This window comes from Fukomys damarensis, unplaced genomic scaffold, assembly GCF_012274545.1.
Source record: "Fukomys damarensis isolate Sample0158 unplaced genomic scaffold, DMR_v1.0_HiC HiC_scaffold_32, whole genome shotgun sequence".
Taxonomy (NCBI): Eukaryota; Metazoa; Chordata; class Mammalia; order Rodentia; family Bathyergidae; genus Fukomys; species Fukomys damarensis.
The window spans coordinates 17619103-17632182 of record NW_022900944.1 but is presented as its reverse complement, the minus strand read 5'-3'; the positions used below and the strand labels follow the sequence as shown (position 1 = coordinate 17632182).

General features: G+C 36.9%; 1 protein-coding gene across 5 annotated transcripts in view; it reads left to right on the top strand.

The window, feature by feature from the left end:
- LOC104865215 (vesicle-associated membrane protein 712-like) overlaps positions 1 to 13080 on the top strand; it is a 42410-nt gene that overhangs the window by 15388 nt on the left and 13942 nt on the right. For 4 of the 5 annotated variants that reach the window (XM_010628632.2, XM_010628650.2, XM_010628624.2 and 1 more), the window contains exons 3-5: positions 1467 to 1563; positions 3219 to 3320; positions 9672 to 9830. In XM_010628632.2, the coding sequence (XP_010626934.1) occupies positions 1467 to 1563; positions 3219 to 3320; positions 9672 to 9830 (358 nt within the window). The remainder of the gene's footprint in view (positions 1 to 1466; positions 1564 to 3218; positions 3321 to 9671; positions 9831 to 13080) is intronic. The other variant, XM_010628656.2, reaches the window with a different exon arrangement.

Genomic DNA, 13080 nt, shown 5'->3' with positions numbered 1-13080 from the left:
ACAACTCCACGAACCCCAACAGAATGAATCTACCAGGCAAGGCAAGCAACTAAACAGAGGGCAAATAAAGAGAACCAACAACAGGAAAACAATATGACAGGGATAAGTCAAACATATCACGTATAACCATCAATGTAATTGGTCTCAATTCACCAATCAAATGGCCAGCCTGGGCTCCCTAGTGAATTCAAGGCCAGACTGAACAATAGTGAGATCCTGTCTCAAAAAAATAGAAAAAGAATAGCTTCTGTATGTTACTAATAATATACTAAGCATAAATTTAAAATATTTCTCCTTTTCTTATTTCCAGTATCAACTTAATCAGATGTGACTTTCAGATAAATGGTAGAATCATCAATTCTTTGTCCAGCAGCCTTCCAATTTTATAAATAAAAATATTCTCCAAGTGAATATTATGTGTATCCACCAATATCACCATTGAAATGTGTTTAGCATATTGTATTCATGATATGATTATGAAGATTTATTTGAAATGGCACATATTTTACATTTTCTACCTCTCAAATTCTTTTCTGTTTCTGAGAGTCCTTATTCTTATACATATCCAGTTTAACATTTGACCAGGTCTGTTAACCATACAGAAAGAGTAGATTAATGTTAGGGACTGAGCAATAAGGATGGAGGCCCTCCTCAGAAAGAGAAAAGATCTAGCAGTTGGAGTGGCCAGGAACAGCTCACTTTAGCTTATTAGAAGGAGTTTAATTCCTCTCTCTCCAACTCATCAAGTTATCCAGAATATTTGGCATTGACAATTTAAAACTTTTATATTCACATCCTCAAAATACAAAGCCAAGAAGTGCCAAAATTAAGTCTACCTAAAAATGTAAGGATAGTAAAAGTTAGTGAACATAGCATTTTCTATTTATTCAACATCTTCATTCAGTCTTAGAATTTGATTTTTGCCCAAACTTTTTCAAACAAATATGCTGAGCATGGTGGCACACATACACAGGTTGAGGCAGAAGAATTCCTATAAGTTTTGGCCCACCATAGAATACATAAGGAGACTTTGTCTCAAGAAGCCAAAAGGCATGGTAGCGAATACCTGTAATCCCCCACTTGGGAGGCTGAGGCCAGAGGATCACTGTGAGTTCAAGGCCAGCCTGAGCTACATAGTGAGACCCTGTCTCAAAAAAAAGAAAAGAACAAAAGCAAACAAATAAATGTATTGAATAATAAATAAATATATTTATGGTTCCAAAGTTTTATATATATGTAGTATTTTATTTATTTTTACTGATGCAACTTAAAATATATACTTAAATTGTATACATTTTTATTTAATATAATTTGTCAAATAGATAAAAACTCTTCTAATTATTCTGATTATAAATTTGTTTATAGTTTTTATACCAGTAATGATAGCTCAAAAATTATATTGAATTATTGATATAGATGCTTAATTTCTTCAATATTTGTAAATACTAAATGCATTCTTTTCAAAGCTATGTCTACCATACTCTCTTTATCGAAGGAATCACTTACTTATGTGCTACAGACAATGCCTTGGATATGGTAGCACCATCTGCATTTCTTAGAGAAGTAAGTGACTTTTTATTCGACCTGTAAGGACTTAGCAACTATGGCAGTTATGAGGTTTCTGGTGTGTAGCCCACTGATAACTGTGTCACTAACCCAAAGCAGCCACTCGTTCCCCGCTCATATGCAGAGCCAGTAATGGCCTTTAGAGGTATAATTTCACCCCTCACCCATCTCCTGTTTCTATACTTTCCCTTACTCTAAACAAAGACCATCCACTCAGACGCATTAGAACCTTTCCTTATATATATTGTTTTTAAAATTAAAAAATAAATTATACTATCCTAATATTCAATATACTTTTTCAATAGTACATGTCTTAATTAGCAAGTAATTCTATATGAGGGGAGATAAGTAACAAAAAAATTTTTATACCAATACTCTAAAGACACTTCTGTTAGCATATATAAATCAGTTATCAGAGGTAAATAAAAAGACAAAGCAAAACAAATTATGTTTAGGGAAAGTTTTAACGGAGAATTGCCAGCAAATATAAACTATGGTAAATAGAGCACTTATGTGTATGTGGTTATATAGACGAAGGAAATCTGGTAAATTTTTGAAGGGTAATTAACCTCAACAGATAGCACCTGTTTTTCCTAGTGCCCCAAGTTTGATCTCCATCCAGCAGAAGGAGACCCCAGGAAAGGCAGTCCAGAGACAGACAAGAATTAAACCATTATTCTGGGGATTTCTGTGTTGGTTTCTTATATTTAAAAGTAAATGACACTAATCTGTTTTACTTGGAAATATATAATTCAGGATAAATATTTTGATGAAGATATTAAAGGAAAACGCAGCTACACCCTAGTCGCTAATAATTACTCTCTCATCAAATTCAAATGCATTTTCTCCTCAGTGTACTAACTTGCATGACACAGCTCCAATTGTACCCAAGACAATCAGGCTTAAATATTGTAATTCACCCTTCAGTTATACCTAGGCAATTTCTGGAGTCCAGATGCTAAACAGCCACTTGGCTGAATATGTTCTGATTTGTTTTCTCTCTTCCCATTACAACAAAAGATCCTAACTTTACCATATTTCCAGGTGACACAAAATTGCTAACCACATAACATTTACCACTGCTTCTAAGAAATACAACATTAAGTACAAGCAGTTCAGAATTCTGTCCCAAGATTTTGAAATGTCCTATAACTAAGGTTTGATAGAAAGTCATGGCATTTAGTTAGCACTGTTATGTTATTGTTGGGTGGATTTTTTTTTCTTTTTTGTTTTTGGTATCGGGGATTAAACCTTATATTTGCGAAGCAGGCAGCAGAACCACTGAGGTAAATCCCAGGCCCTGTCGGGTAAATTTTGAAGCTAGGGGCAACAACACTGTTTAGAAAAGGTCGTGCGCCACAGGGAAACAACTGCTCCTCCCCTCCCGTCCTTGAATCTGCCAAGTAAAGGCAGTGCTTACAGTTATACCAAGAGTTTCTGTCCTGCACAACAGCAGTGAGAGTCATTTTGGAGCAGTTTGCATAAATACTGCATCTTACTGTAGAAAACATGCCCTATCACCAAAAGGCCAGGCATGTTGCAATTTCTTTTATGTTTAAGTTTTGCCAGGCTTTGCTTCAAATGAATACAGGCTCTGTAATTCGCCGTTGAAATTATCTATACAGGTTATGTATTTCCATTCATCTCTCCAGGTTAGTGATACTTTTACAAGAAATCCTTTGATGTCACAAGAGCATTTTTTTCCTTCAAATGCAGTTGCTGCAGACTTGCAACAAGTGTTAGGACAATATATGGTATGTACCTCAAGTTGTAGTCCTAAATATCATGTGTTATGTTCACTTCAGTGGCACATGTACTAAAATGGGAACGAGCCTGAGGAAAAAAGTATATTATCAGGGTTACAGCCGATGAACCAATTGTGAGTTAAGAACCATAAAGGGGAATGGGCGCTATCTCTAGGTAAAGATAAAAAGTGATGCTCATGATATATTGCTAAAGCAAGAGAAAGTGTGTGTTTATTTGTTTGTTTATTTATTTACCATTCTTAAATGCAACCATTTAAAAAAGGGAATAAATACAAATATAGTATGTGTCTGCTTGTGTATTGTTTAAAAATAAAAGGGCAGGGGCTGGAGATTTAGCTCAGTGTTTCCGCCACCTGCCTCTCAAGTGCAAGGACCTGAGTTCAATCCCTGGTACCAAAAAAATAAATAAATAAATAAAAATAAAAGGGCAGGGGAAAAATAAACCAAAAACACTTATAGGATTAGCTCTGAGGGAGGGAAGAAATTGCAAATTTGATTGTGGCACCTCATAAAGGCTTTGTATAGTTATAAAAGACTATCAAATTAAAAATTTTTTAAAGTTGTCCCTACTAAGTGAAATAAGAGGTCACTAAAGAACAAATATTCTACAATTCCACTTTGACTACCTAGAGTAGATAGAAAATGGAACAGTGGTGGGGAGATAGAGAGAGAGAGGGAAATGGCAGTTAATGTTCGTTATGCACAGAGGTTTGTTTTGAAAAGATGAAGAAGTTCTACAGGTCAATGGTGGTGACCATTGTGTAACAATGTAAATGTACCAATGCCACTGAAGCATACACTTTAAAATTATTCAGTCGAGCTGGATGTGGTACTGCATGACTGTAATCCCAGTACTCAGTGGGCTGAGGCAAGAAGATTGCTGCAAGTTCATGGCTACCCTGAACTACATATTGAGACCCTGTCTCCAAAAAAATCATGAAATTGATACATGTTATGTATACATACATATTTATCAATTTAAATTTTTTAAATTTTAAAGTAATCCCTAAAACTCAAAAACAAAATAAAAAAAATTAAGAATCTAACTGTACATTACGTTAAAAACAGAAAAGACTTGGGTCAGGGATGTAGCTCAGTGGCGCAGGGCCTGCCTGGCAAACACAAGGCCCTGCGTTCAATTCCCAGTACAAAAGAGAAAAGTGAAAGAAAAAAAAAAGACTATACAGATTTATTTCAAGTGATGCTATAACACAATAATTTGAAGGTATACCCTAATAAGAAAAAAGTAACAAAAATAAAACTTAAAGCATCTATTTTGAAGTTAGATTGTTAGTATTAATACCACTATTACTATTCTGAAATTAGTTTATGTAAATATAGTAACATATTTGAATACTTTAAGTAAGAATCAAGATTCTCAGCAAGAACAGTTCAAATGTAAAAATCAAAGAAGTCAAGTAAAACCAATTAATCCCAAATTTCCCCCCAAATTTTTTTAGTTCCTTGTCTATCCACTGAAAAAGCCTAAAAACCAACCCAACTGTAGTGAGCAACCTAAGTCTAGATCATAGTGACTTAATATCATCTTCTATTCAAAGAAATCAGGCCCGAGTCCAGATATGAGACAGAAAATATTTAAACCAGAAATGCACTGTCACATCTCAAACAAGGAAGCTATCAGTCAGTGAACTCAGGTAAGAGGTGCCAACTGGAAGAGGCTGCCCTGGCCAATCATGGAACAATTCGAGCAGCAGAAGCAATGCTGAATGTAATCCCAGATACTCAAGAGGCTGAGGCAGGAAGATTTCAAGTCTGAGGCCAGCTTGGGCTACTTAGCAAGGCCCTGCATCAAAACTAAAATCTTTAGAGCCGGGTGTTGTGGCACATGCCTATAATCCCAGCACTCAGGAGGTTGAGGCAGGAGGATCACTGTGAGCTCAGGGCCAGCCTGGGCTACATAGTGTGCTCAGGGCTAGCCTGAACTACAAAAGGAAACCCTGCCTAAAAAATTTTAAAAATAAAAACATTTTTTAAGTTAGAAGGACTTAGGGATCCCTAGGTTCAAGTCCTCAACACACACACACACACACACACACACACACACACACACACACACACCTCAATGTAGTGGATTGTAACACATTAAGTGTGTTGAACTCCATGAATTCCTACACAGTAACAAAGGGGAAATATCCCTCATCACTCGACTTTGAAAGATACACCTGGCCAACCCCATTACTCTGTGCTTCAAAGGAACCACACAGTTGAGGGGAGAAAGTTGTGTTTATTTTATGAAAATATTTCAACTGATAAATGATAAAGTGATAAAATATTGCCACTTTTTAATCCCTCATGAAATAATGGACCTAGACAATCATCACCAATAACTGATTAAAACTGAGGTGAAACGCTGATGAGGAACTTCAACATGGGTGAAATAGGCTGAAAACACTGAAAGCCATTGATTTTTTTTCTAACCTCAAATTAAAAGGCAATCAGTAAATGTAGAGAACAATACAGATCTGAAATATTCTTACCCCCAAACACCAAACCTGAATCTGATCAACCCTTTGGCTCTAACTCCAGTTAGAGTAAATAGATCAGTGACCAAAATTAAATAATAATGAAATAATGTAATCAGCAAATGCCAAAATAGGAAAGTCTACGACTGACTAATCACAAGTGGGGAAAACAGATTAAAAGGGATCTAAAAAACATATCAATCAAATGGAGAATGCCATTTTCATCAGTTGTTTTGTTTGTTGGTACTAGGAATTGAACTCCAGGGCCTTCACACTGAGCTCTATCCTCAACCCTTTTTAAAATTTTTAATTTAAGACAGGGTCTCACTGAGTTGCTAAGTTGCCCAGACTGGGCTCAAACTTGTGATTCTCCTGCCTCAACCTCACGAGTACTGCATTACAGGCCTGCACCAGCACGCTGCAGTGACTTGTTTTATATAAACTGAAGTACAAGCCATATTTTGTGTGATATTAAGAACCTTTCTGAGAGGAGATAATGCTGTGTTTTTTTTAATGTGGCCATATCTTTTAGAAATACAAAGCTAAGCATTTACAGACTAAAATGCTGGAATCTGGTATTTTCTTGGGGAAGGGGAAGTGGTATCGATCAAGCATGTGTAGATAATTCCTGAGACTAGCAATGGGTATCTGAAGGTCCCATCCACTTTTGTATGTCCAAACTCCTTCCATAATAAAAACATTGAGCAGACCAAGAAACTCCCATGCCTGTCTCTGAGCTCTGCAGCGGAATCTGGGCTTGGCTGCGTTCTCTCTGAGGGCCTCTCCCAGGGTGCCCTCCTTGTGTCCTTGTGTCCTGTCTGGAAGCTCTGGAGAGGAAGCATCTCCCAGCCCCCTGGATGTCAGAGTTGCTGTGAGAGAAGGTAAGGTCAGAACCTAGAGACCAATGCCTTTACATGAGGCTCCTTCACTGTGAGTGCTTGATCATCCTAGAACAGCAGAGGCCTTGCTGTCTCTCCAGTCTACTGGGTTTCAACCCATGTATCATAATCACAGCATCTGTAGAAGCAATACATGCTCAAGATTAGGGGATTAGATAAGGATGTAACTCACTGGAGATCATGATGGCATGTCTCTACCACAGAGCCTGACAAAATAACTAAGGATAAACCGGGTGTGGTGGCACATGTCTGTAACGCCAGCATTTGGAAGGTTGAGGCAGGAGGATCACAAATTCAAGCCAGCCTGGGCTACACAGTGAATTCAAGGGCAGTCTGCACTACATAGTGAAACCTTGTCTCAAAAAAAAAAAAGGTGTATAAATATGCCAACGGTCATTGAATGTACCATTGATACTTTATCTTAATAAAAGTTACATGATTCTCTTAGGTTTAAAAGATTAACCCTTAAAAAAGAGAAAAACAGGCCGGGTGTGGTGGCACATGCCTGTAATCTCAGCACTCAGGAGGCTGAGGCAGGAGGATCGCTATGAGTTCAAGACCAACCTGGGCTACATAGTGAGTTCCAGGTCAGTCTTGACTGCATAGTGAGACCCTGTCTCAAAAAATCCAAAAAGGGGCTGGGGATTTGGCTCAGTGGTTCCGCCACCTGCCCTGCAAGCACAAGGGCCAGAGTTCGATCCCCGGTACCAAATAATAATAATAATAATAATTAAAATCAAATACTAAAAATTCATCTAGATATCATAACATTTGCAGACTACAGAGTCCGCCAAAAAAAAATGTATCAGACTTCAGTGAAAGAAAAATTGTATGCTATTTTTTTAAACATATCCTCATATGGAGGACCTTAGAGGATGTTGTACCACTATACTGCTGGCCCTTAGAGAGGAAATTGAAAATGCATATGCAGCAATCTCAATGACCAAGGTAACCCAAGCAGCAGTTCACCATACTAATAAATGTCTAGAAGCCGCCAGGTGTGGTGGCGCATGCCTGTAATCCTAGCACTAGGGAGGCTGAGGCAGGATTGCTGTGAGTTTGAGACCAGCCTGGGCTGCAAAGTGAGTTCCAGATCAGTCTCAACTACATAGTGAGACCCTGTCTCAAGAAAACAAAAAACAACAACAACAAAAAATGTCTAGAAGCCAATGGCCACCACTCTGAGCACCTCTTGTAATTGTAGAGTCCAAAGGTAACTTGTATGAATGTCATGATATCTCAATAAATTTAGTATTAAAATATTTATACAAGTTTTCCTTTTCCTGAAGTGTGTATACATGTTTTTGGTGGACTCTGTATTTCCAAATAAAGTCACATTCACAAGCACACAGAGTAGGGATTTCAATATATCTTTGGGCGCAGGGGCAGGATTCAACACAAAACTCTCCCTTTTCTATATCTAAGTGGTGAGCTCTTCGCAGAATATCGACCCTAAATTTCTTGACCCAGTAACCAGCAAGGTCGGAGGTCTGTTGAAGGTGGATTGGATCACTTTCCTAGAGCAGGAAGGAGTTTTTATATTATTCTCTGTTGCTCACTAATAATGTGAGATAACTCAAACTATATTAAGGGAATATGAGTATCTCTTTACAATATGAATCACCCCCAAGGTGAGAGCTCTTCACAACTCGGTATGTAATCTCCAGAATTATTGTAGAGGGAGGAGTGTCTGCAATGTATATCTAACATAAATGTATACATACTTTTTAAATAGAGAAAACTGGGCTTATTCATAGAGTGGGTAAAGTTTTCAAGTATGGCACTTCTTGAATATAAATCTTTTATCTTCTCCCCCCACCTTTTTTTTTTAGTGGCAGTGCTGGGTATTGAACCCAGGGCCTTACACGTTAAGCAAGCACTCTACCATGCAGCTGCACACCAGCCATGATGTGAATGTTTGTTCTGCCTCTACCTGGCAACCTTGGCCAAATTATTAATTTCTCTTTATTTCAGTTTGTTTATTTGGAAGATAAAAGATGATAAGAGTGCTACTTTATGAAGCAATTTATCTAAGCAACAATGAGTTAATATATGCAAAGAACCTTTAAAAAGTTCTCAAGATATACAAAGTATTCAATAAATTATATTATTCTGTAGCTTCTTTTTTAATGTAAGAATATATCATAGAGGGGCCGGGGATTTAGCTCAGTGGTGCTGCCGCCTGCCTCACAAGTGCAAAGACCCAAGTTCGATCCCCAGTACAAAAAATATATATATCATAGAGATCTTTTCTGTTAGTATATATGCATTACCAATTTTGAACCATTGCATAGTGCCATAATTTATTTAACCATTCCCCTATGGATTGACAGTGAAATTATATAAAATTGCACAATCAGCCTATTTCTATGTGCCCACATAAGCAAATATATTCTCTCTCTATCTCTTTCCCTCTCTCTCTCACACACACAAGCATAGATCTTTGCACATAACACATGTAAGCCAGGCATGGTGGCACACACCTAAAATCCCAGCACTCTGGGAGTCTGAGAAAAGTCTGAGGCAAATTAGTAACTTATGAAGAACCTGTCACAAAATTTAAAACATTTTTTTAAAAAGAGGTGGGAATGTAGCTCGCTGTGAGGGCCCTGGGTTCAAGCCCTAGTTAGAGAAAACAAAACAATAATGTATGTATGCATGCATGGCAACAAAAGAGTAGTTGGGAAACATTTTCTGCTCAGCTTTACTGTGGACCTAAAATTACTTCAAAAAATAAAGTCTATTTTCAAAAATAAATAATTTAAGCTTTTTAAACTCCTACTGCTGATTGAATTCTCATCTTTCTTTATGTAAGCTCAAGATGGACAGTTTGAGTTTTAGTTAATTCCTTATTCATGTGAGTTGATAACTTTTGCTCTAATTTTTCTAATACAACATAGTATAATAAATTTCATTTATAAAAAACAAAAGTTGTGTTGTATTTTGCTTCTATGTAGATGAAATACAATAAAAATCAAGGTAACAGCATGATTTCCACAAGGAGGAGTCAAATGATTGATATAAAAAATGATATGATACAAAATGTTGATATAATTTTGGAAAAAGAAGCAAGATTAAATATTTTCCTTGATGAAACAGATGATCCCTCAACAACTGTAAGTAATTCATGTCTGTGTTGGTGTCTGAACAGTGCTGCTAATCATAAGACTGTGATATAAGGCTTTGAGACAAAATGAAAAAAGCAAAAATATAGTAGACTGCAGTAAGATAGTCCTATGTCACCAATCTGTGTTTTTATCCAAAAACATGTGGAATGCACCTAAAATATTAAAAGAATAACTATAGAACATTCCAAAAACAGTTCACTACACCTAGGAGGTAGTTATTTCCATAATAGAACAAGACTTCACATTAAGAAGCAGACTTTTCAACAAATAAATTGCAAGGATAAAAAAGAAAGGGAAAACGTATAAACAAATGGACTTAGAAGATTCATCAACTGCAGTATGTGGTGCTTCTCTGGATGTTGGGTCAAACTCTAAATTGACAATGTACAACTTTGTGAAACAATTAGATATTTGACTCTAACTGGATAATAGATGACATTCAGGAATTATCATTATTGTTAATTTTAGATATGTGAATGGTATCGTAGTTATCTTTTAGAGTCATTATTACATATTTATACTAAAATGTTTATGGTTCAGATTATATCATGTCTTTCATTTGCTTCAGAATAAATGAGAAGCAGGAGAAAGGTATGAAGTTTAAATGAAATAAAATTGGTAATAATTTGACAATTGCTAAAACAGTGTTGAGTATATAGATGTTCATTAGATTATTCCATCAACTTTTGTATGTCTTTGAAATTTTCTGACTAGAAAATAGTTTGAAAACTAGTTTGGATAGTACCCTTAGAGTGTTTTCAGTTTTATTTTTCAGTATCTTTTCTAGAAACGCAGCCAATGTGGATTTTGTCTGCTAAGTCTTTTGGTTTCTTTACTTCATTTTAAAAGTTTTTTTTATTAAGGCAGTATTTACATATAATCACATTCACCTGTTTTAAATATAGCAGTTGATGAATGTGGTAATTTTGCAGCATATGTAACCACAATCAAGATATGAAAAAGCTTCTTCTTCCTAAAATCTATCTTATGTCTTTTGAAGATAACCTTCCTCCAACAAACTCTGACCCCAGCCAACCACTAATCTATCCTCTGTCACTATCGGTTTGCTTTATCTGGAACTTTCTATAAATGGAATCATAAAGCACATTGTCTTTTGTTTGATCTTTTCACTTAATGTAATATTCATGCACATCACTGTGTGTATTAATATTCATTCATTTTTGTTATGAATAGCGTTCCATAGAGTGGCTAAACCATTTGTCACCTTCTCTTCTGCTACCCTCATGCCGCTCGCCGTCTCAATCCCGGCTCTTTACCTCGTGTCTGCATGTGGTTAATACCCAGATTTAATTATCCTCCCTATCTTTAGTGCCTCACCTCAGTCTTCCTCCAGAGTGATTTTGGAAAAGGCAAGTATGATTGTCATCCGCAGCCATCTTGCAGCCCTCCAGGGTGGCATTTCATTCCCACAGGGTAGAGGCCCACCTATAATCATATTGAGCTTTCTTCTGACTATCTATATAGCCTGTTATATCGCACAGAGATCATAGTCATACTGTCTATACATCTCAAAAAATGCCAATTTATTTACAGTTTTCTGACTTACATATCACATTACTTCATACCTTTACATGTGCTATTCCTTCTCTCTCTTTTTTTTTTTTTCCTTGCCCTGGAAAACTTCTATGCATCCATCAAACCCCAGCTCAAAGGTCCTCTCCTAACTGCCCATGCTGTTCAGCCAAACAGTGAAATACAAAGGATTCCTGAAAGTTCTCTGCAATTGCAGTCATAGAATCCCACACTCGATATTACCTCACTGGGTTACACTAGGAACTATGTATATTTAAATAATGTGTGTCTCACAGGCAATAGTTGGGAACCCTGACAACATTGAACTAATATATGATGAAGGATTTATTTCAAATATGTGAAGAAGTCTTAAAAGGAATGTATCCACTGCCCTTAGCATCCTGCCTCATCCAGCCTCAAAATGTTACCTTATTTGATTTGGCTCTTCATTTTTTTTTAAGAAATACAATATTAAAGTCTCACGTGTACCCTTTCCAAGCCCATTTTACTCCCCAACAGCTCTAAGAAATTGACACAAGTTAGTTGTATGCACATTTTGAGTCTTCTGCTATATAGGTACATGTTGATAAATAATATATATAATATTATATATTTGTGACACAATAATGTATGTGTCATACTGAAACCCAAGTTTTTAGTTCAATATTACATTTTTAAATAGATTCATCTTAGTACATTTCACCTAACGCATCAATTTAACTTCTTATAGCGTGTCCCTTTCTAAAGAAAATACAATGTCTTTACCTTCATTTTCATCAACATTGTTGATGCCAATTTTTCTTTATTATGAACAACACTGAATTGAATATCATTAAGTCACAGCATAGCCTGTTTCTAAAAGTGGCTCACCAGCTAAACGTTACCCAGTGCTGGGTTGCTCACCTCTCCCTCTGGAGTTAGATTCCACGTTCTTCTGATCTCAAAAAAATATTTGAACAAAACGAGGGAAAACAAAATAGTGAGTATTCAAGAAAATAAAAGTGAAGGGTGGGGGACAAACTGGCTCTGCAGAATGAGCTTGAGCTGAACGAAAGAGGAAAAAGCAAGATAAAAGTATACCCTGGAGGAAGCATGGCGAACTGTCGTGAGGAAAGGCACAACAGCAAGCTCTTCTTGGCGTGGGTGTCCTTTATACTGCCCAGATCTCTAGGAAACCCGCGAGAACTTCTACATATGGGTCCTGAGAGGCAGTGCTGGGATCCCACCCCTCGGGCTGACGTCACGTCTAGGCCATGCTCTTGAAACCTGTTTGAGTTCTCATGAGAAGTCCACATGCAGAGCTTTGAGAACAGTTCTGCACATGTATCTAGGATCTTATAGTTAACAGGTCACACCTACTTCCCCAGGCAGCTTTGCCACACTCTAATATTCTATTTCATTTCTCCCCGAGAGACACAAATCCCCATGATTCTTTATGGAGTGCTGTGGGATTGGAGGTCTCTGTCTTCTATTGCTTCTTCAAATCAGAAGGGACCGTAGACCCTATCCATTGGGGATTATGTGCTCTTCAACTACCTTAGGGTGCTGTGGCTCATTGGCTGGGTTAAAGAAAGGAAAACCTGTCAGAAAATGAGAGAAGAGCAAATACGAGGAGCAGATCAGGTTTCCACATTTTCTGTAGTGGTGCTGGAGTCTTCCTTTTTTTTTTTTTTTTTTTTTTTTTTTTTTCGCGGGGGTAGACTAC